The 27862-nt window shown below is 50.8% G+C and overlaps 1 protein-coding gene across 2 annotated transcripts in view; it reads left to right on the forward strand.

Annotated features, from left to right (window-relative positions):
- Positions 1 to 20328, forward strand: part of Ccdc12 (coiled-coil domain containing 12) — a 58465-nt gene extending 38137 nt beyond the window's left edge. For both annotated transcript variants that reach the window (XM_036191791.1, XM_036191793.1), the window contains 5 exons: positions 17091 to 17170; positions 18255 to 18316; positions 18490 to 18524; positions 19801 to 19877; positions 19979 to 20328. In XM_036191791.1, coding sequence (XP_036047684.1) covers positions 17091 to 17170; positions 18255 to 18316; positions 18490 to 18524; positions 19801 to 19877; positions 19979 to 20061 — 337 coding nt within the window. In that variant the 3' untranslated portion in view covers positions 20062 to 20328. The remainder of the gene's footprint in view (positions 1 to 17090; positions 17171 to 18254; positions 18317 to 18489; positions 18525 to 19800; positions 19878 to 19978) is intronic.
- The last annotated feature ends 7534 nt before the right edge of the window (positions 20329 to 27862 follow it).

The raw sequence follows: 27862 nt of genomic DNA on the forward strand, positions 1-27862 counted from the left end.
GTTGTGCTGACCCCAACCATAAAGTTATTTTCGTTGCTACTTTATAACTGTAATTTCGCTACTGTTATGAATCATAATGTAAATACCTGTGTTTGCTGATGGTCTTAGGGGACCCCTAGAAAGGGTCGTTCGACCCCCAGGTTAAGAAATGCTGGTTGGCTCTTAGTTTGTGTTACATTCTAACCGTATATTACATCTTTTAGTCTTGTTATATACCTTTCATGTGTTCTACTACTTTGCCTGTGTGTAAAGCTCTGAGCCATGTGGTCTGATCATTTGCTCACACCTACTTCTCAGCCTGGATTCATCCTCTTTGTTTCTTTCTTGATACAGGGACTCCTGTAGTCCAGGCTGGCCTCAACTATGTAGCTGGAGCAGATCTTGAACTCCTAATCCTTCTGCTTCCACTTCCAGGTGCGGGATTACAGGTGTGCACCCCCATTCCCAGGCTGGAATCACTCTTGGACACCCAGTTTAAACATGGAGGTTGGCCTGGAGGCCACTTCTTCCTTCTCTTCGCTTGTACTCCCTTAGAGTTGGAGCATTTATTTTACTTTGTGAAATAATGTTGTCTGGTTGAGTTGGTTTAAGTTGATGTGAGGGCTTGGCCAGCCTTCTCTCATGGGGCAGGCATGAGGTCTTCCCTCGTAACTTGGAAGCGCCCTCCACAGAGTCTCCATGTTGCTTTGTTTCGAAAAGATGCTGGGAATTCTGCAGGAACCAACATGTAGAGCAGCGAAGAGCTGTGCAGCTAGTCTCACGGACAGACAGGACAGACAGCGTAATGTCCACACAAGTCCTGCTCAGTTCTTGGCTGGGATGTGGCTGCGGTTAGACTTGGCCTCTTTATAAACAGATGTCTTTGATTTCCTCTGCCCTGGGTAGCTCCCTTCATGCACAGGTACTGCTGTTTGGAGGGTAGGTGTTGATGTAGAAGGTAGGACGGCCCTGTGGGGAGGCAGAGCTCCCCAGAAGAAGCTGGGCTGTCATACTGGAGAAGGCCTTCCTTTAGCAGTGCAGTTGGGGTGAAGGGATATCCCAAAGAGCAGGCTCTCATCTCTGTCTTGCTTCTTCTCTAGCATCAGTCAGAAAGCCCTTTTATTTTGTTTGTTGGCAGTCCTTCAAGGTCCTTGCCGTGGCAACAGCTCTCTATTGTGAGAGGCCTTGTGGTAGAGTCGGCTCTGTACTGAATGAACTGTGTGGTTTGGGGAGCCCCTAGCACCTCGGGGTCTCTTTGCCCAGTGCCCCCAGACTTGTATGATTTGGGGGTAGGTACCTACACGGTCTCCTTTGTTCTTAGTCATGGGTTCTCAGTTGCTAGCTGGAGCCTTGAGTCTCTTTTCACCGACCCCCTTGCTGAGAAAGAAAGGTCTCTGGTGAGTGGTGGGCAGGTCAGTTACACAGAGACTCAGCTAGAGATGGCTCAGCAGCAAAGGACGGCAAGTTGAGGACTGAGGATCAAATTTAGAAACGAGCCCCGCGTGTTACCCAGTCTACCAACTTCACAGTGTATCTGTGTGTGCTGTGGGGGCTGCCACCGTAGACACCTGGGGGGCAGCAGAAGGTGGTGGCATTCTCTACAGGGACACAGGCTGTTTACAAGACAAGGTGTGATAAGCTGCTAGGTACCCTGGGAAAACAGTGTGAACACAAGGCAGCGATGGCTGCAGATTAACACTGGTGAGAGGTGAGGAAACTGGATCCAAGGTGCCTTTGCTGTCTGTAATGTGTGGTTTTATTTTTAAACAAAGACCCAAGGGGAGGAGCAAACCTGTCTCACAGTACAGCAAAATGTGGCTTTTCTTGACTGAGGAAGGGTGAGCATATAAGTTATGACCCGCTTCCTAACTGAGAAAGAAGAGGGGAAACGTAGTTCCAGGCTCCTGTCAGGCCCTGCTCACTCACTAGAGTTGAAGAGGTTGTGTGTGATAAATCACTGGACGCCTATCATTTCGTCAGAGCAGCTGAGGACCAAACATGGTAGACATTGGATTAGGTTCTGCTTCAGCTGCTTGTGATTATGTTCTGCTTTTCTCTCCTCCATGGAAGCCATGAGTATCACGCAGCTTGTCTGGCTTGGGAATGGGGAGCAGTGAGCAGGGAACTGCGTTTGTTCTGCAGCTCTCAGAGAAAAGCAGGCTCTTCCGACTCGGGCTTCAGAGCACAGGGCTTGACCCGGGAATGCAAGCCTTGAGTCTTAGCCAGGTTAACAGAGGCCAGACCCTCGGACTGGACCCTAGACTCCAGTGTTCAGGGCCTGAGCTCTCCAGGAAGGACAGGATGGAGTAAAGGGCAGGTACTCAAGACAGAAAGGGTTCCTCCAGATGCCTGTGGATTCCAGCAGACCCAGATAGCCACAGTCCCCATGGGGAGAAAGCATGACCCTCAGCTTCACTGGAGGGCTGGCCTCTGAGGCTGGTCACTAGTGAGCACGTTGACTTCTTAGGCCCCTTGGAGGTGAGAACAGGCTGTTTCTGGAGGGCAAGACCAGGACAGCAGCCCTGAGTGTCCTGTGGAAACAGTGCCTGCCTAGGCTGTCTTTAGCTGAGGGGCAGGACAAGGCTTTGTGGAGAGTGTGCCTTGAGTTAGCCATGGATATCAGAGGGCAGAATTTGGGTAGTTGGGCCCAGAGTCCTGAACCTGCAGTGTGAAAGGGTGGATGATGTAACCCCTGGCTAGGAAGATGTGGGTAGCTCCTAGGACCTCTACTCATGTGCCCTAACCCCAGCTTTACACAGTGTCAGTGGGGGTGCACCCTGGGAATGACCCAGACTCTCATGGTGAGGAAAAGGCAGTCTCTTCCTCCCTTCCTCACTTCTCTGTTGCCCTAATCTGGGGCTCCTCCTCAGCCATTCCATCACACCCTGCCGCCCAGCTCTGAACTCTAACCACCAGATGACCCCAGGGACCTGCTGTCAGTGTACACCTGTGTGCTGGCAGACTGAGATCCACCTGTCCCGGTAGCCCTAGGTCACTTGGCACTGCTTGCAGAGGTCTGGTTGCCTTGACACTGCACAGACGGTTGCCTGGTGGCCATTTTAATTGATTTGTATAACTAGATCATCATGCACTTAAAAAAAAAAAAAGTTTCAGAAATAGGCCCTGAAAGAGTAGGACCCAAGCAGATAGAGTGGACTTGGGGTTTGAAAGTCACACCCAGGGCCTGCAGATTATTAGTGACCCGAGGATGAGCCACATTGCCTCATTGAGCTTTGGTGTCTTCAGCTAAACAATTGGAACGAAAGAAAACTTGCTTTGCCTGATGGGGAACTAACACTGTAGCTGCTTATTCAGCCAGTGTGGGGCTCTGAGGAGCAGGAAGACACTTGGAGGCCCTCCCTCCCAACAGGGTTCCCTACAGACCCGCCTACGCGACTCTTAGAGCACACAAGTGCCAGCGTTACAGCTCGGACAGTAGCTGGGAAACAGCGAGGTGGGTGCATGGGAGGAGAAATGAGCATGGGTGGCCAGAGAGGAAGGAGCAGAAGCCAGTGCGGCCTCACTCACTTGGTAGATTAGGTAGTCCAGGAATTCAGCCGCTGGCCTTGTTTCACAGCTTCAGCTGTCTAACTGGAAACCTTGCACGGCCAGGGGTATGTAGCTGAGGAGAACTGGGGCAGGCCCCCAGGGCCCCTGTCCTCACTTCCCCAGCCAGCTGGTTCTCATGGCTTCCCCAGGGTGGATTCCTAGCTCAGGTTGCTGCCCCGTTGTCCCACAACACTTTTTCCAGAATTGCTTTGGCTGTTCTAGTCCTTTTTTTCCTTATGAACTTAACATCAAGCGGGATGTTGGTGGCTCACACCTGGCATCCCAGCGTTTGCAAGGCTGAGGCAGGAGGATTGTTGAGTTTGAGACCACCCTGAGCTACAGTATGAGACTATCTACAAACTCTTCTCTACCCCTGACCTCTTTAACAACCAGCTTGTTAATGTCTAGTAAAGAAAACAAACAAACAAACAAACAACTTGTTGGCATTTTTATTAGAATTTCTTTGAATCTGTGGATCAGAAATTCTTTTTATTTCTTCTTTCTAGGATAAATCTTGTCCCATCCCCCTACAAACAAACCCCTAGCAGGAAGGAATGAGCCCTAAGGTCATCAGGCTCAAGACAGGTTGGTGGGGGGAGTGGGACACCCTGAAGCCCAGAGGTCACTCTGCTTTCTCTCCTGTCCCAGCCAGCTCCTTGTGGGCCAGCCTCCTTGTGGCTAACCCTGATGGGACATCAGGCTTCACCCTGGAGGCAGTCCTCCCCTGGGCTTTTACTTACTGCAGAGATTTTCCTGAAAAGAGGGGTGCTCTTGTCAGCTACCTTTGCTTCCTGAAGGCAAGCCCTCCCCACTAGGTGCCTGGAGGCTCCACCTTGTAGAGGTTCTTAACCTGTGGGTCATGAAGATACCTGTGGGTCATGAAGACCCTTTCACAGGGTCACATATCGATATTTCATTACAGCTCATAGCAGTAGCAAAATTACAGTCATGAAGTAGCAACGAAAATCATTTTATGGTTGGGGGTCACCACACATGAGGAATTGTATTAAAGGGTCACAGCGTTAGGGAGGTTGAGAACCACTGCTCTATGAAGTAGGATGTAGGGGATATACAGCATACTGTATCTGACAGGAGTGTACCGTGCTAAATGCCTAAACAAGTGAGTCCCAAACAGCATCCCTGCAGCTTTGGAGCTTGGTCTTTGTTGGATGTGGTGCTAGGGCTCAAATCCATGACTCTGCTCACTCTACCATTGAACTGTATTCCCCACCCCTGGATCCAGGTCCCTAGATCCAACAGACCGCAGTGGTTTTCTCCTTGGAGTGAGTATCCCATGTTATGGAGGACACTAGACCAATGGTCTGCCTTCTCTGGAGATGGAAAAGCTGTTCCCCGGCTCCATGTGTGTTTGACTTTCTTGAAGACAGTGGTCCTACCCTGCTGAGACCCAGCCCCAGGCCAGGTGCCTTTAGTCTGGCAAATGCTTCTGTAGATTGGTCCCAGGGTCCCTGCAAGGTGTGTCTTGGTGACCACAAGGGCTACTCCCACCTTCAGGCTGCAGATGTCCCTGTGACCAGTCAATGGGATGGCTCAGGCTCCCTTCTCCCCCTAGCTACAGCCTGGAAACATAACAAGCAGTATCCCATTTCCTGACTCTTAATTCTCAGGAGCGGGCTGGGAATTGGGAAGAACAAATTAAGAAAGCGCTGGTTTAAGACCAGCGGTGAAGCTGACTCACCTTGTGACCTGCAGTGGGCATGTCTCTACTGTGTGGAAGAGTGTGGGAGCTTCACTGGGGCCTTCCCTTTCTGTTTGAGAGAGGGAAAAAAGTATCTTATGTGTCATGATCTTGGGTGCTTTCAGAGTCCCTTTCTGAAATCTTCTGGCCTCTCTGGGCTGGGTGTGGTGGATAGGTGGGGTAACCGCAGTCAGGCAGGTGAAGTCACTTGGCTAAAATCTCCCCGCTGAAAGGCAGCGGGGCTGACTCTGGGCCCCTCCCTGCATCCTATCTGATGCATAGGGTGGGAACAGTGAGCTCATGCAGCTTTCTGTGTCACCAGTGAGAAAATGAAGCTGTCCCTGCCTCTGCCTAGTCCCCATGCTGGACATGCTCCTGCCCCACCCTCTTGACCTTCAGTGCTGCTCCATACAGGAAGGAATCCTGGCCTCTGTCCCACATCCTCTTGGCTCAGGTCAAGGGTGGGCTGAAGGATGCAGCGGCCCTAGATAAGAATCAATCAGGCATTTGCAGGCCAGGCAGCCTGGTGGGTTGAACACCACTTTCTCCCTCAGTGTTCTGTGGAGGTATGGTTGGGCTGGGGTGAGGAGCACTGGACTTTGCAGGCTTTTCCCTGTATTCCTGTTACCTGAATTCTCTCTGGGGAGTCCTGATCAAACCAGATAGGTCACCAGAGACAACAGAGTAACTGTTCCATCTAAGTCCAGCTTGGTGAACCAGCTAGTTTGTTGGACTTTCTTATAGAAGAATGTGGGTGAGAGGTTGCTTACGGGAGCCCGGGTGACCCCAAACAGTTGCATCACTGCCTAGGCCCACCCCAGCATAGTGGCTTACCGTAGCAGCACAGATGAAGTTTCCCACCCACCTTCTGTACACTGTGGCATTCACAGGGCTATGTACTGCCTGGCTGAAGTATATCCAGCTGGGAGGGGGCTCAGGAAGTGTTGCCTGGAGTCTCAGATGAGAGAATAGTGACCCTCCTCACCCTCATTTTATGAGGTAGCATCACCAGGTGCCAGCTTGAGTGGCCTCTTTGGGTGTAAGCACAACTGCACTGATTAAGATAGTAATGGCTGTCGTGGGGGATCAGCATGTCCACCATAGCTCTGACCGACCATCTGGGCTTCAAGTAGCCATTGTGCCAGCTGTCATCTGAGAACCCTTAGGGTGCAGCTCAGCCGTTGTAAACCTTATTTCTCCTCTTTGTTTGTTTGTCTTACCTGCCCCCCCAAGACAGGGTTTCTCTGTGTAACCCTGGATCACACTCTGTAGACCAGGCTGGTCTTAAACTCAGAGATCCACCTTCCTCTGCCTCCCGAGTACTGATAATAAAGGCATGCACCACCTCATCCAGCCTTATTTCTCCTCTTAAATTTAAATATGTGTACAACACACACACACACACACACACACACACACACACACACACACACATTTGTTTTCTTTTGGGTTTTTGAGACACTCTCACTTCATAGCCTTGGCTAGGTAGTCCTTGCTATGTGATTATAGTGACCTCAGACTCCAGAATCCTCTGTGTGAGCTTACAGGTGAGCCACCATGTCTGGATTTAAGTTGAAATTGCTATTCAAGTATACATACAGGTTTTTTTTTTCAATTGTAGAAAATTTAGAAAATACAGATTAATGGGCAGCTTAGCAAGTCTCTCAATAAAAAAGGGCTGAGGATGTGGCTTAGTGAGCATTTACATAGCCAAGCCATAGGTTTGAGCCCAGCTCTGAAAAGAAAGAGAAGGAAAGGACAGATTGACACATTTGTACAAATCCTGTTGTTTTATAAATGTCCTTATATAGCATATTTTGACTGTTGATAGATAGAAATAAATTTTCTATGACTCCTTAATACTTCTAAGTACTGATTTATTTGTTAGCCCTTGATTTTGACATAGCTGCTATTTCAAAGAGAAAGCCTGTGAATGTATACATATGCGTGTCTGGGGACCGAGCTTTGCACTATCTTATTAGGTAAGCAGACTCACTGAACATCTCCAGCCTGTTTTTCTTTTCTTTTTTAAGATTTATTTTTACTTTATGTGTATGAGGATTTTGCCTACATATATGTATGTATATGCACCACACACATGTAGTGCCAGTAAGGCCAGAAGAGGGCATCAGATTAACCTAGAACTGGAGTTGCAACAGTTGTGAGCCACCCTGTGGGCGCTGGGAACCAAACCTGAGTCCTCTGCAAGAGCAGCCCGTGTTCTTAACCACTGACCCATCTCTCGTGCCCTCTTTCTAATTCTTTAAATACCCGTTAGTTGTGGGTTCTCAATGGGGTGGGTAGAGAATTCAGCTAGTCAGTGAGAGTATGAGGATGGGTTCTGTATGATGGTACCCACTGGGCAGAGTCTGACTGAACCAGTGACTGGCCTGGAATAGCTGCTGGCTGATAACCTATCCTTGGGTACGGTGTATGCCCCTGTAATCCTAGCACCCAGGAGGCTAAGGCAGAAGGTTGGGAGATTTCAAAGCCTATAACTTGGGAAGACACCTCCGCACACACACAAATCTGGAAGACAGCTATAAGACTTTCTCCTCTGCCTGGGAGTGGTACCACCACTGACTTGTCTCTTGTGAAGTTTCAGTGGCTGTGAAGAAGCCACTTAATGTTCTGAAGGGAAACATTAAGCGGCAGAAAACAGCCCTTTGTTTCTATTTGCAGTGTCCATGTTCTGGTCTCATCTTGTATGTTACCTATTCTGATTTTTTGGGATCCTTTACAAGCCCTTTACAAGCGGGCACTGTGATTGCGCCGTCCTGAACTGGTCCCCTTCTCCAGAAGGGTGCTTTTAGCCTAGGGTTGGGGCTTAGGGTGGCACTCTGCCTCCCAGCTGTTACTTCTGCTGCTTCCAGACACATCTGCATGGAGGATATTTGGCTCCACTTGCCACTGTATGTTACTGTCTGGACAGTAATCTCCTGGAGTGGGACCGCTGGCTCAAGGATTTGACACTTTCACAAGTCTTGAGAGAAACCCATCCAATCTGTCTCTAGAGCACTAAGATCGTTACTGCTGCCTGTTGAGTAGGGTTCAGGAGGGCCTGGCTGCTGCTTCATTAGTTATTTATATAGAGAAGTGTGTGAGAGTAGCCTTGGAGCTCTGGTGGCTCTGTACTTTGGGCATTAAAATGAGAGCCTTGGGACTGGAGACATGGCTCAGCTGCTGAGATCACTTGTTGCTTTTCCAGGGGACTGGGGTTCTGTCCCCAGCACTTAGGATGAGTGACTCACTGCCACCTGTAACTTCTGCTCTAGGGTGTCCAAGCACCATCTTCTAGCTCCTGAAGACATCCTCACATACATGGCATACATTCTCTCTCTCTCTCTCTCTCTCTCTCTCTCTCTCTCTCTCTCTCTCTCCCCCTCCCTCCCTCACACACACACACAAAAGTAATATATATATATATATATATATATATATATATATATATATATATATATATATGTATATATATATATGTATATATATATATATATATTTATTTTAATGAAAGCTTTCTGTGGTAAGAATTGCTGTGTTTTCTCTGGGCATTGCCAACCTCTGGAATCCTGCAGGCTCATCCTAGCTTTGAACTTACCTGGAGTCTATTACTGGGAGCAGAAATATATCCTGTTTCTTGCTGGGCTCTGAGGGGAACTGGATGACCAGGGGACCAAGGTGGCTAACTGAGGTGAGCCTTGACCTTGTGAGCTTGCCTTGAGGATTAGTTGACCCAGTCTTGATATCCTCTACAAGGGTTCATGGCAGTGGGTAAGTGTGAAGTATCCTCAGGCTCCAGGGTAGGCAGAGAGCATGGATGCTTGTTTGTCAGTGATAAGATTGAACCAGACATACGATCTCAAAAATTCCTTTCACTTTTGAGTTTACAGTCCACAGAGAACATTGACTTTCTCTTAACTGCTTCATTGGCACATAGGAAAGTGTGGAAAAACAAAACAAAACAAAAACACCCCTAATGAGTGATTTCCCCTCAGCTCCAGGCTAGCCCACACCCAGAGCCCCTGCAGCTGGCCTGGAGGAAGATCTTGCTGTGCACTGAGCCTGCCACAACACCATTCAGGTCTTCTAGATACTGGGGGAGGAGATAGGGGAAATGGATACAGCTGCCTATTTTAGACATGGGCTCAATAGGGTGTCAGCTTGGACATTGCCCTGTGGCTTGGCCATAAAGACTCAAGTAGACATTACTTAGAAGTAGGTGGTTGTGACCCAGCCACATTCCTACCCTATATCTGCGGGACACAGTGGCTTCTTAGCTTCCTTCCTTCGGCTGTCTTCTTCTTTGGTCATTAAGAAACTCAGGCATCCAAGAACTACTGTAAAGCTCTTCCCCAAGCACCCCATGAATTCCTTTTTCCAACTGGAGGCAGCATAGGCTGGGCGCTGGAGCTTGTCATGCTGGGTGCTGGAGCTTGTCATGCTGGGTGCTGGAGCTTGTTGGGTAGAGTCTAAAGCCACAGGCATAGATCGTGGTTGCCACTGTGAAGGGAGGGCGCGCATGCAGGGCAGAGAGGAACTTAAGTGGTTAGTGTGACATTAGGGGAGGGAGCTGTTGGGATCTTGGAGGGAGGGTTGTTAAGTAAACAGAGTGTGGGGCCTGAACCATGTGAAGTTTAGACTTAGGGAAAGAGCTAGAAGCCCTGGACCAGAGAGTGGGGAGACACTGGGGTGGCCTTTGTGTCTACCTCCTGTAGGGAAATATCAAGGCTTAACTCAGACACTGGCTGCCAAAGTAGAGGGGCCTTATGGGAAGTCCAGTGCATGTGGCTCAAAGGTCACTGGCCTAGACATTTTGGGGCTCCCTGGTCCCTTTCCATACACTTCAGGCTGTTCTGATTCTCTTGGGCCCTAGGAGCTCTGGTAATGTTGTGGGCCTGCTCTGCCACAGTCCTCTCTCCTGGAGCCAGCCTCACCTAACCCCAGATGCCTCTTCCTTTCCCATTTCCTTTGGTTGCTTACTTGGCTGGTTGTTGTCGTAACCAGGTTACTGATTACTTTAGACATTTTGGAAATTACAGAAAACCAAGAAAAGTTTTTAAAAATCTCACTTAGATGTAAACACTGCCAGCATGTGTTCCTGTGCATTTCCCATCACACACTCGACCCTTCTTTGCAGACATTATTTCCAGTGGTTATGTAATGACCCACCTCCATACTGTAGCTATCTGGGTACAACTTAATACATTTACTATGTGAGGGATTTGTGTGTTTCAGCATTTGAAGATATTAAAGGGGCACCAGGAAATGCCTTCCTCCACTTCTGGCTTCTAAGTTGGGAGTCTGCTTCTAGGGCTGGCATCTTAGCTCTTTCCGAGGGTAGACCATTCCCTAGAATGGCTTATTTCTACACACCATCAACCAGTACACCACCACCCCTTCCTTTGCTCTTGGCGTTCATTCTAAAAAGGCCCTGAGAGTGCCTTCATTGTTACTTTGACCATGTGACTTTCTTCTGGTAGCCCAGTGTGAGGATCTGAGGAGGCCTTAAGAGAACATGTACAGAGCCAGTGAAGTTCATATCGCTGACATGGGCATGGCAAGGACCAAAGCCCCAGACCCATAGGCGTGGCAGAACCTTCTCCAGGTGAGGCTGAGAGGGATGGCAAAGCTTTCCTCCAGTCCCAAAGGGGACTACCAATGTAGGCAGCTGCACACAAACCAGCACTCGCGGCCTCCTCCCCTGAGTGTTCACCCCACGGCCTCTCACCTACAGCGCCCTACCTCACGAGCTAATTCCTCTCCACCGGCCCTGCAGTGAGCACGCTGAGGTTCCAGGTTGTGCAGTGAGTGCACAGTTCACCTTATCCCAGCTTTCCTGTGTCTGTCTGTCTGTCCTTTCTTCCTTCCCCGACACCCCTAGTCAGGTCACACCCCAGTCCTTTGGGACGTGGCAGCACAGAGCCACGTGTGACCCATCTCCCCCCTAGAAGAGGGTAGCCCCAGCCAGGGGCTCTCTGCCTTGTTCTGTCACCTCCCACAGAGGCTGGCTCTCCTCTGCACACCTTTACCTTCTGCTGCTTGGAAGTGGGATTTGGGGATCACCCCACACTTCCTGTGAACCCTTGCCCTGGCATCGTCTCAGGAGAAGGAAGGGCCCATGGACCTGGACCCCATCCTCTCCTTTCCCTGTGCAAGCTCCCGTCCTAATGAGCTTCACACCCAAGTTTCCAGCAGAAAGGGCTTCGGTGACCAGTAAGAAGTCCGGCTCCTGGCTGGCCCAGTTTCCAGAGCTCACTAGTAACTGATAGCAACCGGTGGAGACCAGCCAGACAGAAGAGCACACAGGTAGAAAGGAGGAAAGAGGCTCTTTGGCTGAGCCTCAGCTACTAGGAAAGTGTCCTGGTGACCCTGCTACCCTGTGGACAACACAAAGACCATTTCCAGTCTTCTCCATTAGCTGGCCATGCCTGTGTGTGCTGGGTGGCCTGTTGCCAGCTGCATACAAAGCTTTGTGCTTTGCTGTGGGTCTCCTTCATTTCTGTCCTGACAGGTGGAGCTCTCAGGGCCAAAGAGCTTCTGGAGCAGTACTGTGGAGGTGAGATTTCTGTTCTAGAGGACTCTGCTGCAGTCAGCTCAAATGACTTCAGCCCCCTTCACATCCCAGACCTCAGGAGAGATGAATGACCTTGGCACCCATGAGGATACTAATGGTGGTCCATGTCTCAAAAGCATAAAAACCTGCGATTTGAGCCCAGGTCACACTGTTAAAGTCCAGGACTCTAGACTCACCTTTCCCCAGCAGCTGCTTCATTCTGTGGAGGAAGGGGGAGGCAGAGCCAGCATTTGACTCCCATGACCCCCGGAAGAATGCCCTCCCCATGTGTGTACAGGCAGCTCAGCATTTCCTGGCCCACTAAGAAGGTGCCTGGCTACTCTGGCTGGGACTCTGTCCCACCACACCCAGTTTTCAGAAGGAAGGCTGCTCAGCTCTAAAGGAAGCCCAGGAGGCAAGCTGGGCTTGCTCCTGAGAGCCTGGCATTTTACTTTTCGTCCCTCTCATTTCCTTTTTTCTGTTACCTTGTTAATATAGTTCCAGTAGAGACCAACAACTTTTGTGTCTTTCCTAGGGAGGACAGTATGCGTTCTTAACAATTGTCCTAAAAAGTAGTTTATTAGAAAGTTGTAGTTTTCTATTTCTTGTACCATGTAGCCCTCAGGACACTCAAGTACCGTGTGTTTTCTACCCTTTGGTCTAGCCTCTTGTGTTGTAATTTTACTTGTTTGTTGAGATAGGATCTCACTTTGTAGTCCAGGTTAGCCTTGAACCCTCAATCCATCCTCCTATGACTGAGTCCTAGGATTATGGATGAACAGGACCATACCTGCTTTATATTTTACTTTGTTTTGCTTTGCTTTACTTTGAGGAGGTTGTTTGTTTTGTTTAAGAAAAGGGTCTTACTGTATAGCTGAGGCTGGCTAGAATTCAGTCTTCCCACCTCAGCCTTCTGAATGTTGAGATTCAGGCCTGTACCTCCATGCCCACACTTGCCTGCTGTCAGTGGAGACAGATGTCGGCTTCAGTTTCTTCACTGGGGATTGGATGTCTTTAATTGCTTTCTCTTTATTTCTGGGTTTTAGTAATTTGGCAATGGTTTGCCTGCATATACTTTTCTTTGAAGTTCATGTTTTTCCTTGTTTGTTTGTGACAACATTTCACATATCCCAGCCTGGCTTCAAACTCACTACATGGCCCACCTTGAACTTGTGATCCTCCTGCCTCTACCTCCTGAACACTCGGATTATAGTATGCAGCACTATGCCTGGATTATCATATTAGGGATTGAATCCGGGGCTTCCTGCAGGCTAGTCAAGCACTCACCCAGCTGAGCTACAACCCCAGCTGGAGTTTATAGTTTTTTTTTAGTCTATGGTTTGATGATTGTTTCATGTATGTCTATGCATCACTTGAGTGCAATGTCCAAGAAAGTCAGAAGAGGGTGTCAGATCCCCTTGTACTGGAGTTCCTGATGGTGTGAGCTCCCACATTGGTACTGGAAACTGGACTTGGGTCTTCTACCAGAAAAACGTGCCCTTAACTACTGAGCCAACTCTCCAGCCCATTTGATTAAATCCTGTATGAGTCTGTCTGAAACATTCATACAGGTGCATGCCTGTATTCCCACCAGCACTTGAGAAGCTGAGGCAAGAAGATCTCCAGTTGAAAGCCAGCCTGTGCTACATAGCAAAACTATCTTCAGAACTCAGTTTTTATCTCTTTAAAAATTATTTCTGGTATTCTGTTTATAAATATGTAAGTTTTTATCATATTTCCAGTGATTAAAACTGGATGTGGTGGTACATGCCTGTTATCTTAGCACTTAGGAGGCGGAGGCAGGAAGATCAGGAGTTCAGGGCCACTATGGGATACACGAGACCCATTTTAAAAAGCAGAAAGACAGGGCTGGAGAGATGGCTCAGAGGTTAAGAGCACTGGCTGCTCTTCTAGAGGTCCTAAGTTCAATTCCCAGCAATCACATGCTGGCTCACAGCCATCTATAATGAGATCTGGTGATTCTGGCCTGCAGACATACATGCAGATAGAACATTGTATATGTAACAAATAAATCTTTAAAAAAAAAAAAAGAAAGAAAGAAAGAAAGAAAGACGTGAAGATACCTGTCCTGCAGACCCAAAGCTGCAGGATTTCCACAACACAGGGCAGCAGCAGATAATCAAAAGGAGTCCCAGTGAGGGCCCAGCATCGATAGTGTAGCAGAAGCTAGAGGCCTCGAACCAGACCAGTGACCCTCTGCAATGAACACTTGCACATAAAGATGTGTGGACAAAGGAGTTTATCGTGTGACTCACTGTGTTTTCTTGATGAGATTTTCCCCCCTTCTTTTTCCTCTTAAATTTTATTGGGAGGGGGGCAGAGGGCAGATACATGGGGATGGAAAATGAGTGGGATCTAGATGCCTGATGTGAAAGACACAAAGAATAAATAAAAACAAAGTTAAAAAAAAAAAAGCAGAGGAAGGCTCAGTGGGTAAAGGTGCTTGCTGTCACAACCTGAGTTCAGCCCTGAGACTTGTGGAAGGAGAAAACTATTCCTTCAAGTTGTCCTCTGACTTCTGTGGTGCGTGTCCTCTCTCTCTCTCTCCCTCTCTCTCTCCCTCTCTCTCTCTCAATGAATAAATGTAAGAAACAAAACCAAAAAGACCAACAACCCAAACCCAGGGAAATGGGGAAAAGAGAGTGGGAAATTATTTCTTTTTTTGTTTTGTGTTTGTTTTTGGGAAACACTTACTGTGTAGCCCAGGCTACCCTCAAGCTTGCAATCCTCCAGCCCGCCTCAGCTTCTCAGTGCTGGTTAGCCACCACGCCTGCCTTTAAAGTTTATTTCTGATAATTCTAGTATGTAGGTCTCTCACGGCTGTGTTTCTGTTCCCCTTGTTCATTTCAATGACCCGAGGATGTTATGCACAAGCGTTCTGGAGCCCATCTGAAGTTCTGGATCATTTCTTTTCCTCCAGAGAGAACATATTGCCCCTCTCACCGACAGCTGCCCTAGCGCGCTTCCCTTGTCCACCCTTGGGAGACTGAGGGGTGACCCACCTGCCCTGGTGATGCACAGGTTACTTCTAGCTCTGGCATGCTGTGGATTCACTCATTCTTAGGATGGGGTCACAGTGAAAAGCCCCGGGCTTTGCCAGGGTCCTGCTCTTCTTTGCCCCCCCCCCCTCATTTTTCTCTCACCAACCTGAGATTTCAGGAAACTCACCCTTTCGGACTCCACTTAGCAGGAGACAGATGTTGGAGAGAGAGGTGCCCACGACGGGCCTTGTTTCCTGCATTTCTTATTTCTGCTTACAGCCCCGCAATCCTGTCACCTTGGCACTCCTCCAAGGCCGGTCAGTGGGTGTTCAACTGTGTCTGTGGCCAGGCTTTTTAAATTGTTTGTGGAAGGGGAATTCAATCTTGGACCTGCTTAGAAAAGCCCCAGGCACAACCCAGTGCTTCTTTCCCAGAGACCCCTGCACTTTAGCAGTGGGCCAGGCACAGCTCCTCAGGCCTCATAAAGGGGAGACTCTTCCTTTGCCCTCAGAGAGAGACAGGTGAGGGCTTGGACCTACCTTCACACAGAGCCAGGCACACAGCACGGCCTTCATATTCACTAACGTGGAAACCAAGGCTGCAGATGGGACCTGTCACAGTGAGGGCCTGGGTGCCTTGCTGCTGACGAGTGGTGCATGTCCACACACAGGCTGGCTCCATGAGTGAAGCAGGGAAGTGGACACAGGCCTGCAGCTTTCTTACCACCATGGCTCTTCCCTCCCCTTGCTGGGTCCCCTCATGCCAGTGACCTGGGGCTGCAGATGGGCCTTCTTGCTGCAGACTCCCCTCTTCTGGAGTTCCATGATTAACCAGAAGTTGTGTATAGGGTTTGGGGTGTGTGTTTGTTGGTTTGTCTGTTTCCTTTCACTAATCCTTGCCATTTTCTGCCCACACCCAGTTTCTCTTCCTCTTTTCTCCCCACCCCGTAGTGAACAAGAACCGTGGTAAAAGGCTCCACTCTCACTGTGTGCCCCAGTGACCTGCTGCTTACTGCAGGCCTGAGCAGGCATAGGGAACAGAGACGGGGTACCCCTACAAGTGTGGGATGGGCCGTGTGGGTACTGGCACTCCCCAGGTTTAGCCCAGCCCCAGGGGCCTTGGCAGGAGGGAGGAGGTGGTATGTTGGTGTGTGAGCTGGGAGCAGGCACAGGTGGAGTCCTAGTTCACAGCCTTGCCACTAGTCACTTGTGTGGCCACAGGTATCATGTACCTCACTTGTGGAATGGCCCTCTCAGGGACTGGGGAAGCCACCCTTACCTAGCCTAGGCAGAGGTCTCACAGTTGGAAGACTGTGAGAAAACCTAGGACTTTCTGAGGCACCAGAATTCAAGGACCCAAAATAGAGTGAAGAAAACAGGTGTTATTCCGTGCCTCTCTGGCCTAGGGGTCTGTCTACGATCTACACCTCCTGTCATTAAGCCCAGTCGTTGCCCTATCGGGTAGCCAGGGCCCCCTCTTCCCAGGGACAGTCTCTGTATATGTGATTGGGGTTTGAGAAGCTGCTGAGCTGGGAGGCAGCCTGCAGAGAGATGAAAGGCCTGGTTTGGTCCTGCTAGGTGATTCTGGCCCTGTGGCTCCACACCCCCAGGTTTGGTTTTCCTAGCTACATTAGACCTTTAAGGTTTCCCCAGCATGCAAGTGGGCCATGGCTCCCCAGCCTTGCACTTGTGTCTGTCCCCGTGGCCTTTGCGGGCCACTCCCATCAGGTGTGGAGTGGATCAGCCTCTAGTGTTTTCTACATTTTCGTCCCATCCACTACAGCGTCAGGCTCAGAAGTCACCTCCTGAAATCTTTGCATATCATACTGCCTTTGTATGTCACACACACACACACACACACACACACACACACACACACACGCCCCTTCATGTCACTCAGCCACACACCCTTGGCCCAGTACACAGACCCTTTCCACTGAAGGGGATGAACGGTGTGACACACTGGCTCAGGACATGAAGGCAGAAGGGCGGCTGGAGGGTAGAGGGCTTTCTCTAGAAGTGACTGGGCTCTGACAGCCTTGCTCAGCTGCACAGTCATCCTCAGCTCCATCACTGTCAAATGGAGGTGAGCCACTGGGTACTAGGAAATGTTCCCAGTTACCCTGGGCCAGCTCTGGGGGATGCGTGAGGGATGGACTGAGGCGGAAGGTCCGCTCTTCCCTTCACTTGACTGTCTTCAGACATTCAGACAGATAGGAAGAAAGTTGGGACTTGGAAGCTGTGGGAGGCAGGTGAGAAGCACCCCACCCACTCCTGTTCTTAGGTCTGCTTCTGCTCTGCTCTCACAGGGGACTCAGGCTTCGGAACTATGTCCCAGAGGATGAAGACCTGAAGAGGAGGAGGGTGCCCCAGGCCAAACCAGTAGCAGGTACGTGGGCTGCCCTTTCCCCCCTGTGTCCCACACGGTCCTTTAAGTCACCCTCAAAGAAGAGCTGCCTGTATCAAGCCAGAGACAGGGCTCCTGGGACACTTGAGTACCTCCTCGGGCCACAAAGGGGCCGTGAGGGCAGGAAGGAGGCCCCCTGCACCTGCCATCCTGGGCGGGGCCATAAGACCTCGGGGCATGAGGAGGAGGAGTGGCCTGGGGTCCTTGGGCAGCAGGGCAAGGTGGTGAGTCCTGTGCCCCCAGGGAAAGGGACAGAATAAAGACCCCAAAGAGAGGCTGACTATAGAGATGCTCGAACAACCAGAAGTAAGAAAGGCCAGAGAGGGGCTCAGCCCAGGTTTGCCACTGCCGTGATGCAGGATGAGAGCAGCGGTGTGAGCAGGGGGCCTCCTGGTCACAGCAGCAGAACCGTCCTTTGTTCTGAAGAATCTAAAGACTCTGTGTTTGGTTGCTTTAAGGCAGACTCTCACGTGGAGCTCACTGTACATCAGGCTGAGCTTGAGCTCACAGAGATCCACCTCATCAAAAATCCAGAAGTTGTCCATTTGTTTCTTGTTAGTCCACTCCCCACCAGGTGGAGAGCATGACACCCCGCAGGGTAGGAGAGGCCTCTACCAGGAGGCCCCCCAGGACTTCTGTCTGGTGGGAGAACAAAAGAGCACAAGGACACTTCCCTGGTGACAGGGCTGAAGGCAGCCCAGAGCCCATAGTGATTAGTGTTTCTGCCATCTGTCCCGGAAGAAGCCACCCAGAGGTCTAATGACTTGGTGGAGGCAGGAAGTGCCTGTCAGTGTTAAGTCTGAGGTGGGATGGGTGGGAAGGTAAGCCACCCAGACTCTGGCCAGGGGACCCAGAGGAAATCCTTAGAGCCTGCACTTCCCATGTACACAGGAACCTCCCATTTCACTGCTGGGAGTCTGAGTTCTGGGCTTTGTCCTCTCCAGCAGTAGGCCGCTGCTGTCCCTTTCTGGGCCCAGAGGAAAGGGAGGAGCAAGAGGCTTGGGACTGACCACTGTGGAGTGGCAGGTCCTTTCCAACAGGTCTGTGTTGTCCTTGCTCCCTCTAGTGGAAGAGAAGGTGAAGGAGCAGCTAGAGGCTGCCAAGCCCGAGCCTGTCATTGAGGAAGTGGTGAGTACCTGGGTGGTCCGCCTCCCTGGCTGTGCCGCTTCCTTCTCTAGATGTCTCTGTTCCCACCCCACGCCATTTCCTTGCCTGTCTTCAGTTTTCCACCTCTGTGGCCTGTCTCTCCACTCCTCTGAGGCTGGGGCTTGGCCCTGATGAGTTGTCTCCCGTCTCCCTAGGACCTGGCCAACCTGGCACCCCGGAAACCTGATTGGTAAGTGTTGTCCATGTGGCTCTTTGCGGGCATGGTGCTTGGTGTGTGTCATGGGTCTCTGCTGGGAGGACAGCCAGGGGACAGGTAGGGGACAGCAGTGCAGGCATAGATAGGCACAGGAGAGTAGGCAGTGAGGGCTGAGCAGGGCGTGAACCATGGAGAGGGTGAGGTGCTGAAGAGGGCTCAAAGGGGGCAGAGCAGCTGTCCCTCCGAGCCTTCTGTGGGTGAAAACTCACCTGCTCTGGGGACTAGTCTGAGCAGCGCTCTCCTTTGTGCTCAGGAGACCACAGTGAACAGAGTGGATGGACAAACAGACATGGGCTTATGTCCCTGTTTTGACTGTAAAATGGAGTACCCAGTCTCTTCAAGTCTGAGAGCCTGTAAGGTGTAGGCAGATTTTTCTTTGGGCCGCCAGCTCACAAAAAACAACATGGAGATTTATTATTATTTATGTAAGCTCAGCCTTAGCTTAGGCTTCTTTCGTACTAGCTCTTATAACTTAATCTACATGCTGCCACATGGCTCATGGCTTTTACCTCTCCTCCTGCATGTCCTGCTTCCTCTGTGTCTGGCTGGCGACTCTGTCTTTCTTCTTCCCTGAGACCTCTCAGTCCCCAGAAGTCCCGCCTAACCTCTTCCTGCCTAGCTGTTGGTCATTCAACTCTTTATTAAACCAATCAAGTGACCCATCTTCGCACAGTGTAAAGGAATATTCCACCACAGCAAGACCCTCCGACTGAGCTGAGAAAGTGGGTGAGGAGGGTGCTGTAGGCTGCAGTATGTAGCTCTATGCCTTGAGCCAGAGTTGGAGGCTGACCACTTTGCCTGCAGGTCCATGTGGATGCAGCACCTACTGCAGCGCTTTAATTTGATAAAACAGGCATGAGGTGTGTGTTGCAGGAACCTCAGAACCAGAGAGCTCAGGCTGAATTCATGTGCACATCTGGAAGCCCTAGGACTGGGAGGGTGGCTGTGGCAGGAGATGGAACAGGGCTGACAGCTGGCCAAGCGAGCCCCTCCCTGATGCTGGCTTAGAGAATGTAACAGGACCATTGGGTCTCAGTCCTCTACCTCAGCTGGGTTTGTAGTAGCTTAGTTAGCTCCGTGGACCTGGGAAGAATGGTGGATCTTGGAGGCCCAGCAGAGCAGAGAAGACCATCTACCCAGAGCAGCCTCTCAGACATCTGAAGATAGAAATGCTGAAGCACTACAGGAAGACCCCAGGACGACACCGTGCAAATCCTTAGCGTCCAATTCCTCCTCTTCCCTGTTCCAGGGATCTCAAGAGGGATGTGGCCAAGAAGCTGGAGAAACTAGAAAAGCGGACCCAGAGAGCCATTGCAGAGCTGATCCGTAAGCGGGGTCTGGCCAGCGGGGTCTGGCCAGCGGGGGCCTGCCCTCGGGATGGTGGATTAGGCACAGGGCCTTTCAACACTGGTTTGCTCTTTATTCAGGTGAACGGCTAAAAGGCCAGGAAGACAGCCTGGCCTCTGCAGTGGATGCCACCACAGGACAAGAGGCTTGTGACTCTGACTGATGTGTTCTCCGTGTCCCATCAGCCCAGCACACATCCTGCCGGAAGATAGTCTTAGGCAGGGGTAGAGTTAGGCTGGCCAGCACTTCTGGGTCCCAAGAACTAAGCCAGCCCAGTCTCAGCCTCTGCGGGGTGAGGTCAGCTCATCTCCAGGGTGCCCACCACCCTGAGTGGGTCAGAGCTGGGGTCTGTACATATGTGTGTATATTGAGCTTTTTTTTTTTTTAAACTTTGGAAATAGAGACAAGTAAACTCCCATGTAGTAGAGAGCTCTCATCATTTGCTGTTTGCTAGGTCTCTGGAAATGCAGAGGTGATGCTCAGTGTGCGTATTACCCCTGGGTTGGGCCAGCTTTGTTGAGGCTGAAGGGGCATCGGGCAGGGGCCAAGGCTGCCTCCCAGCTCCAAATCTCCTAGCCGCCCCCGCAACCTTGAGCCCTGTAGTCGTCTATAGGAACGCTGGAGAGACTCCATAAAGGTCCTCTGGACCCTCCCCGTGTGGGGGGAGGGGGGCTGGCTGTGACAGATTTCCACCCAGAACTGCTGCAGATTTGAGGCCCCCACACTACTTCCCTGACTCCAGCAGTGCCAGTCAGAGCTACGGGTCCCCGACAGCAGTCAGTTCTGCTAGAGATCAGGCTGTGTGGACTAGGTCCGGTGTGATCTCGGAGCCTGAACCGCTGACATCCCAGCTGAGCTTCCCCTCAGGAAGATTGCACCTGCAGTTTATTTTAGGGCTTCCTCCCAGCCCTAACTCACTTAGTGTGCGCCTCCTTCTTTGTTGTGTTTCTGACACACAGCGGCCCAGCTTTAGTAGGCAGTGCTGAGGACTTAGGTCGTGGAGGAAAAGTGGGTATGTGCACACAGAGGCTGGGACACCCAAACAGGAAGTAAAATCCTTTAAATGAAAGTTGTGAGTCTGTGTGACAGCAGTTACCTGTAATCCCAGCACTCAGGAAGGAGGCAGGAGGATCAAGAGTTCAAGGTCAGCCTTATCTACATGGGCTACAGAACCCTGTCTCAGAAAGGAGAGGAAAGGTGGTTGGTGGGGGCAGGAGGATGAGAGGCAAGAGGGGAAGGGAGAGGAGCCGTAGGGAAGGGGCGGTTGGTTAGAAGACTGTTAGATCTGTGTGGTCAGTGGGGTTGAAGTGACATTGAGTAGGCAGACGGGCTGGGGTCCTGGTTCCCTCTGAAGACAGACCAGCTTGGCCAGAGTCGTCAGGAGTGGAGGTAGGAAGGAAGTTGAAAGGCTCCTGATACCATCTGGGATCTCAGTGGCAACAGGAAGCTCGTCTGTGGCGGTAGAGTCAGATTCCAGGTGACTGCTAGTCTAGGCTAGACTACTGCTCAGAAAGCTAACAAAGGTGGTGTGTCTCTGTCTGTGGCCTGTGGGGACTTGACCAAGAAACTGCTCGATAAGAAAAGAGAAGACGACGAAGCTGCCACGTTGATCCACATCCGGACAAGAGCCACGCAAATGAAATTCCAGCGCTTTGCCAGGCACGCTGGGAGTCTGGAGCAGGAGCTGTCAATAGCCTGCCTGGGCTACACAGGGAGATCTCATCTTAGAAACAGATGTCTGGGGATGTGGACCTCAGTTGTTAGGTGTTTGCTCTGTGTGCATGAAGCCTGGATTCACTCCCTGTCACCACATGAAGCAGGTGTGGTGACATCCTGCACTTGCATGTAGATAGAGCAAGAGGATCAGTTCAGTGCCATCCTCGGCTACGAAGTGAGTACAAGGGCAGCCTGGACTACATGAGACCCTGTCTCAAAAAAGGGAGGAGGGGGAGGCAGTAAGATGGCTCAGCAGGTAAAGCACTTGCCACGGAACCTGATGGCCCAGAATCATATTGTGGAGTTGGTTCTCCTGCTCATTGTCCTCAGATCTGAGCACACAAGTGTACACACAGAGATCTCATTTAAAAACTTGTGGTTTGTTGAGACAGGGTTTCTCTGTGTAGCCTTGACAGTCCTGGTACTCGCTCTGTAGACCAGGCTAGCCTCAAACTCAAGAGATCCATCTACCTCTACCTCGCAAGTGCTAGGACTAAAGGTGTGTGCCACCATGCCCAGCCCTCATTAAAAAAATTTAAAGTCGCCGGGCAGTGGTGGCACATGCCTTTAATCTCAGCACTCGGAAGGCAGAGCCAGGTGGATCTCTGTGAGTTTGAGGCTAGCCTGGTCTACAGAGCAAGATCCAGGACAGGCACCAAAACTACACAAAACCCCTGTCTCAGAAAACCAATAAATAAACAAACAAACAATAAATATTTGAAGTTTGGTACCCAAAAGAGTAGCTAATAATCCAGTGGTGGGTAGACTGGAATCATTAATCTTTTAAGTGTCTGCACCACATCTATGCCTGGTACTCTTGGAAGCCAGAAGAGGGCATCAGATCCCCTGGAACTGGAGTTACCGGTGGTTGGTTATAAGTACAAGGAGTTTATAGCCAAAGAAACTGAAACAGTAGCTTTAAAATGAGTGTTTTATTGTCAGAGAAGTAATGTGGCCTATCCCCATAACTCAGCAAGAATCAGATGTAAGAACTGATTAGAAATCTTGAAAAGTAGCTCGGAATGGTATTACACCTGTAATCCCAGGTCTCTTAGATGGAGGCGGGAAGCTGAGGCCAGCCTGGGCTGTAGGGAGATGGTGTCTCGGAAGAGAAAAGCCTAACCACAGATTGAAAGGGAAGGGGCTAGCAGCGGTCAGGTGAGCACAGGACTGGCCAAAAGCAGCAAAGATGGCTGGAGGAACATCAGCGCAGTGGAGACCCGCAGACACAGTGTTCTTAGCTACGCCAATGTGCTGCGGGTAGGGATTAGGTTTGCATGAGGTGGTGGCAGATAATGAGACCACTTCCGAAAGTTACCTGTTTGACTCTGACCCTCAGTGTACTGGTGAACTGTTACATGTGCATACCAGGAGACAGGCCAGGAGTGTTCATAGAAGCTGATAACACATGCACACACACTGAAAGCAATCTGAGATGTGAGTCCCTTTTGTGTGACCCCAACCCCCTGCTGTACCCTCTCATGGTGGCATCTGCACTCACCTCAAGTCCCATCTGACACACTCGCTCTGACTAGCGGTCATTAATGTACCAGGGCTCCTGCAAGCTGCAAGGATGCAAGGAGGCCAGGGGAATGAGGGTGGTTTAAGCTAGGCACATTGCCGGTGATTGAAAGGAAGGCAGCCAGCAATGCTTGCTCGGGGATGTGGGATGACAGCAAATAAACTGGCGTCTTTTGGAAAGCTCAGCAAGGCTGACTGTTGGGCAAGACTGACAGAGACATTTGAGTACCAGGGGTGAAATGGGTCATAGTTCACAGGCATCAGAGTACAAGAAGTATGTTCTGTACCTAAAAGTGTAAGCAAGGGCTGGTGAGATGGCTCAGTGGGCCACGGTGTGAAGGTAGAAGAACTGACTCACAAAGGTGTCCTCCGACCTCTGCACACAGGCCATGGTGTGTGCACACACACCCCCCCACACACACATGTGAGATGAAGCTTTCTTTTAAATATGTGGGTGTTTTGCCTGCACATGCCTATGAACCACATATGTGCCCAGTGCCTGACAAGGCCAGAAGAGGTTGTCAGATCCACTAAAACTGGAGTTACAGATGGTTGTGAGCCCCAGTGTGGGTACTGGGAATTGAACCGAGTCTTCTGAAGGAACAGCTAGTGCTCTTAACCACTGAGCCATCTCTCTAGCCCCTAAAATTTATTTAAAAACAGAACAAAAGCCTAGTTTAGTGGCTTATGCCAGTAATCTCATTAGCCGAGGCGAAGGCAGGAAGATTGCTGTGAGTCCAGGGCCAGCCAGGACTATACATGGGTTCTAAGTCAGCCTGAGCTATTGTAAAACCTTGTCTCAAGAGAAAAAATGGGGCCACTGAGTGCTCAGCAGCTGAAGGGGGTTGCCTCAAGCCGGACAACCTGGCCCTCAATCCTGGGGTCCCCCATGGTAGAAGAGAACTGACTCCCTCCCTCTAGTTTGTCCTCTGACCTCCACACACTCCTGCCACACCAGAGTGCGCGTGCGCGCACGTACACGCACACCCACACACACCATTAAATTACAAAAGCTAAAGACCACTTTTCCCAGAACTTCCAGCGCCCCAAGAGGCTTCTCAGCCAAGAGACAGCAAGAATGAGACTTGGTGTCGCCAGGGCCTATAATTCCCACTTCCGCACATGGCCACTAGGTGGCAGCAGGCAACACTAGACTGGTCGCCTAAATCGGTTCAGCACTGCCTGCTCTCCAGTGGCCACCAGCATAGCCTGTCACCCTACCATGTGAGGTACTCCTCTTCCCCATGGACTTGTGTCCCATTAAGTAGCCGGGCATCAGCTGTAGATGATCTAGAGTGGGATGCAGGTCATCTGAACCCAGAATAATAGTGACCATGTCCTGGGGAGGGCAGGTCCCAGGACAGGCAGGCCAGTCTGGGGAGTCATCAAGTGTCAAGTTCAGCCCTGCCAGGCCCACCACTCTTGCTTCTCCTTGAGCTGGGGAGTCTACTTCATATATGGTGTGTGTGTGTGTGTGTGTGTGTGTGTGTGCGCGTGCGCGCGCGTGCGCGTGCGCGCGCGTGCGCGTGCGTGCGTGCACGCGCACTCATAAGATACCTGAAGATACGGACTTCCAGAAAACCTGACTGGAGAAAGGTGCCTTCCTCATGCACAGGCTGACATGACATCCTCTCACCTCGCCCTGAACACTTAACCCAGTGGGGTGGTGAGCTTGCCCACCAGATGGCTCTCTATGTTGGCAGAACAAGGCTGTCCACAGAGTGGGAGGACATGCTGGGTCCCAGGCTACTCCTTTCTAGATTCAGACCTGGCCTCAGGCTCACGCAGCTGTGGACCAGGCAAGGTATCAGAGCTAAGTTTTCTAGCCAGCCTGCCTCTTCCGTATGTATTTCTGGTTTTCTTTAAATGTTCCCATTACTCAGGCCTTCAGTGGGCACTGAGACAGAAATAAATCCCACAAGGCATCCCAGCCAGAAGCCGGGAATCTGATTCTCCCTCAAAGGCCGGAAGAGGCCCCTGTGCGGAGCATGCCAGACCACAGTGGCCCACACACTCCACATGGCCATAAATATACCCCCTCTATGCACACACACATGCACAGCCTTACATATGTTTCCCACACACACTGGTTTCATACACGTGCATATACAGGTATTTGTGCACATGCAAGCATACCTCACAGAAGTACCCCGTACGCACTTATAGGTTCGTTGTATGCACATATGTACTCATGCACGCACTCCCTAAATGGCTAACATCTAGTAGTGACCACACATTCTGGGTCCCAAACCCAGCCATTCTCAAGGTAATGGTAGGCAAGAGAAGCAAGGCTAAAGAGGCTGAAGGAGGAGGCTGGCCCTCTGCAGCTTAGGAGGAGAGTGGCCTCATGGGAATCCTGGTCTAAGTTTGCCAGGGCTTCTGAATTTTTAAGAGAAGCTGGAAAGCTGAATTTTTATGTGAAATATCCTGATTTTTAAATGTTGGCTCAAGATGTTGAAAATACTGAGAGAGCCAAACCAAACATGTCTAAGAGCCAAATTCCACCCACAGGCGGCATTCACAGACCACGGGTACACACACAAAGATCACACGTACACAGACACACATACAAACAAAAAGACACTGGTGTGCAGTCTCCCAGAGGCACCAGAAGACACAGATATGTACAAAGACATACAGACACATACAAACATAAATATACACTGACACACATTCAAACACAGATGTCTACATGCCAATAGAACCACAAGCAGACACAAGTAACAAATAAATACCCACAAATACACATAGAAATCCATGTACAATGCACCCTTCTATCTTAGTGGTATAGGTGGCCTTACTGGGGCATGCAGTGTAGCAGCATGGTTTTTGGACAAGAACTAGTGTGTAGTCCACACCAACATTACTCTCTGCCTCACAAGTGCTGTAGAGTCTGGGTCAAGTTGACTTGGATGGGCAGGTACTTCACAAGACTAGTAGAGGTGTTCTGGCAAGGGGCTTCCTGTGTCAGGAAGTGGTCGGCTCCACAGACAGTGATGAAAGAGTAGGTAGAGGGTGGCCCAGAGCCCACCTTCTCGTGTCTCAGAACCCACCCTCCAGTCGAGTCTTAAACGCCGCCCCTGCCTGCAGGATAGTGATGTTGAAGTGGGAATGTGAGGATGATTCACCTTGTGTCCTCCCATGGCAGGAAGATGAGAACCCTGTCCAGGTAGCTGAAACAGCCTGGGGACAAACCTGAGCACTAGTGAGGTGGGGTTCTGAGTCCATTCAGATCAGGAAAGCTGAGCAGGGCCTGACCTCCAAGAAGCCGAGGCTTGCCCAGGGTAACACATACACACATAGCCAGCCAGGGCCTAGGGCCCTGCTGGACTCCATAGTCCCTTTCTCCACTGCCTCTCTTAGCCAGTGGGACCAGCCCCACCAAACCAAGGGTTATTTCAGTTTGCTGTGGTAGCTTCAGTCTGGGATCATTCTGTGGTTGACCAAGAAGGCATCAAGGACAAGGAGAGAGCTGGACCCAGCCTGGTTGTGTTGAAGTTAGACCACAAGCCCCACATCCCTAGTCCCAAGCCTGTTCCCCAGAGCCAGTGACCTCTCAGGACCTTGGAGCAGGACTGAGTTCCCTCAGACCCCTGGACATGGTCATATCCCTCTTGAACCTCCAGAGAACTCAGCACCCTCCCCCTGCTCTGTCCTGCCGTCTCCCTGGGGTGAGGACTGGAGAATGAGGACTACCATAGTCTGCCCACTGCAGCCTGAAGGCCAGGTGCCCTCCCTGGTCCTGAGTAGGGCTTGCAGGCTGATGGTGGGCAGCAATGGAATTTGTAGTCCCATGATTCCATTCTGAGCTGGCAGCTGTAGGCTCAGCTTCACCAGAGGCCAGGCTGTGTGTCTTCCCTCAGAGTGGAAGGGTCTTTTTGGTTTTGGTTTGTTTCGTTGTTGTTGTTTTTTGGTTTTTTTGTTTGTTTGTTTTTGTTTTTGTTTTAGGTAGGATTTCTCTGATAGCCCTGGCTGTCCTGGAACTTGCTCTGCAGGCCAGGCTGGCCTTGAACTCAAGAGATCCACCTGCCTCTGCCTCTCAAGTGCTGGGGTTCAAGGCGTGCACCACTATGCCCTGCAACTTTTAAGGATCTTTAGAGCTGCTCTCCCAGCCAGTGCTGAGGAGGTGGACCCAAATAGAGTTAGAGCCTCTTGGCAGGCTCAAGGCAAGTGAGAGTTGGACCTGGCCACCTTGCTGACCAGATTTAGAGTCCAGTGGATCCTGTGAGGTGCCTGGGTAATGGACTATGGAAGCAGTGGACCAGGGTCTCTGGATACCCTCCTCCTCGACTCTTCACTGGCCAGCCCTGGTTCTGTTTATGTGTTCCCTGTGGCTTGGCTGGGCTGTGGGGCCTTGCAGGGAGAAATAACCACCTGGCTCCAGTGGCTGTTCAAGGCAAACAGGGCCCTGACCATCTGCCAGGCCTGCCGAGGGCTCCCACTTCTGTGGACACCTGGACTGCCCAGGTGGGACTTGGGGGCATCTGAGTGAAGGCAAGCCTAGGGCCAGAAGCTCCAAGTTCAGAGTCAGGGAGCTGGTCCTGGATGATGGTTTTAGACTGCTATGTGGAGACCAGTTCTGTCCTAGACATCCAGCCAGGGGGAAGTGATACCCAACCTAAACGGTAAAGCACGGCTGTTCCTATCCTGGGTGCAAATATGCTAAGGAGGCTGCTGGTCTTTGCTGCAGAGGTAGCCAACTCAATGGTCTGACCTGGGTACATCAT

Source organism: Onychomys torridus, chromosome 7, assembly GCF_903995425.1.
Source record: "Onychomys torridus chromosome 7, mOncTor1.1, whole genome shotgun sequence".
NCBI classification, from domain to species: domain Eukaryota; kingdom Metazoa; phylum Chordata; class Mammalia; order Rodentia; family Cricetidae; genus Onychomys; species Onychomys torridus.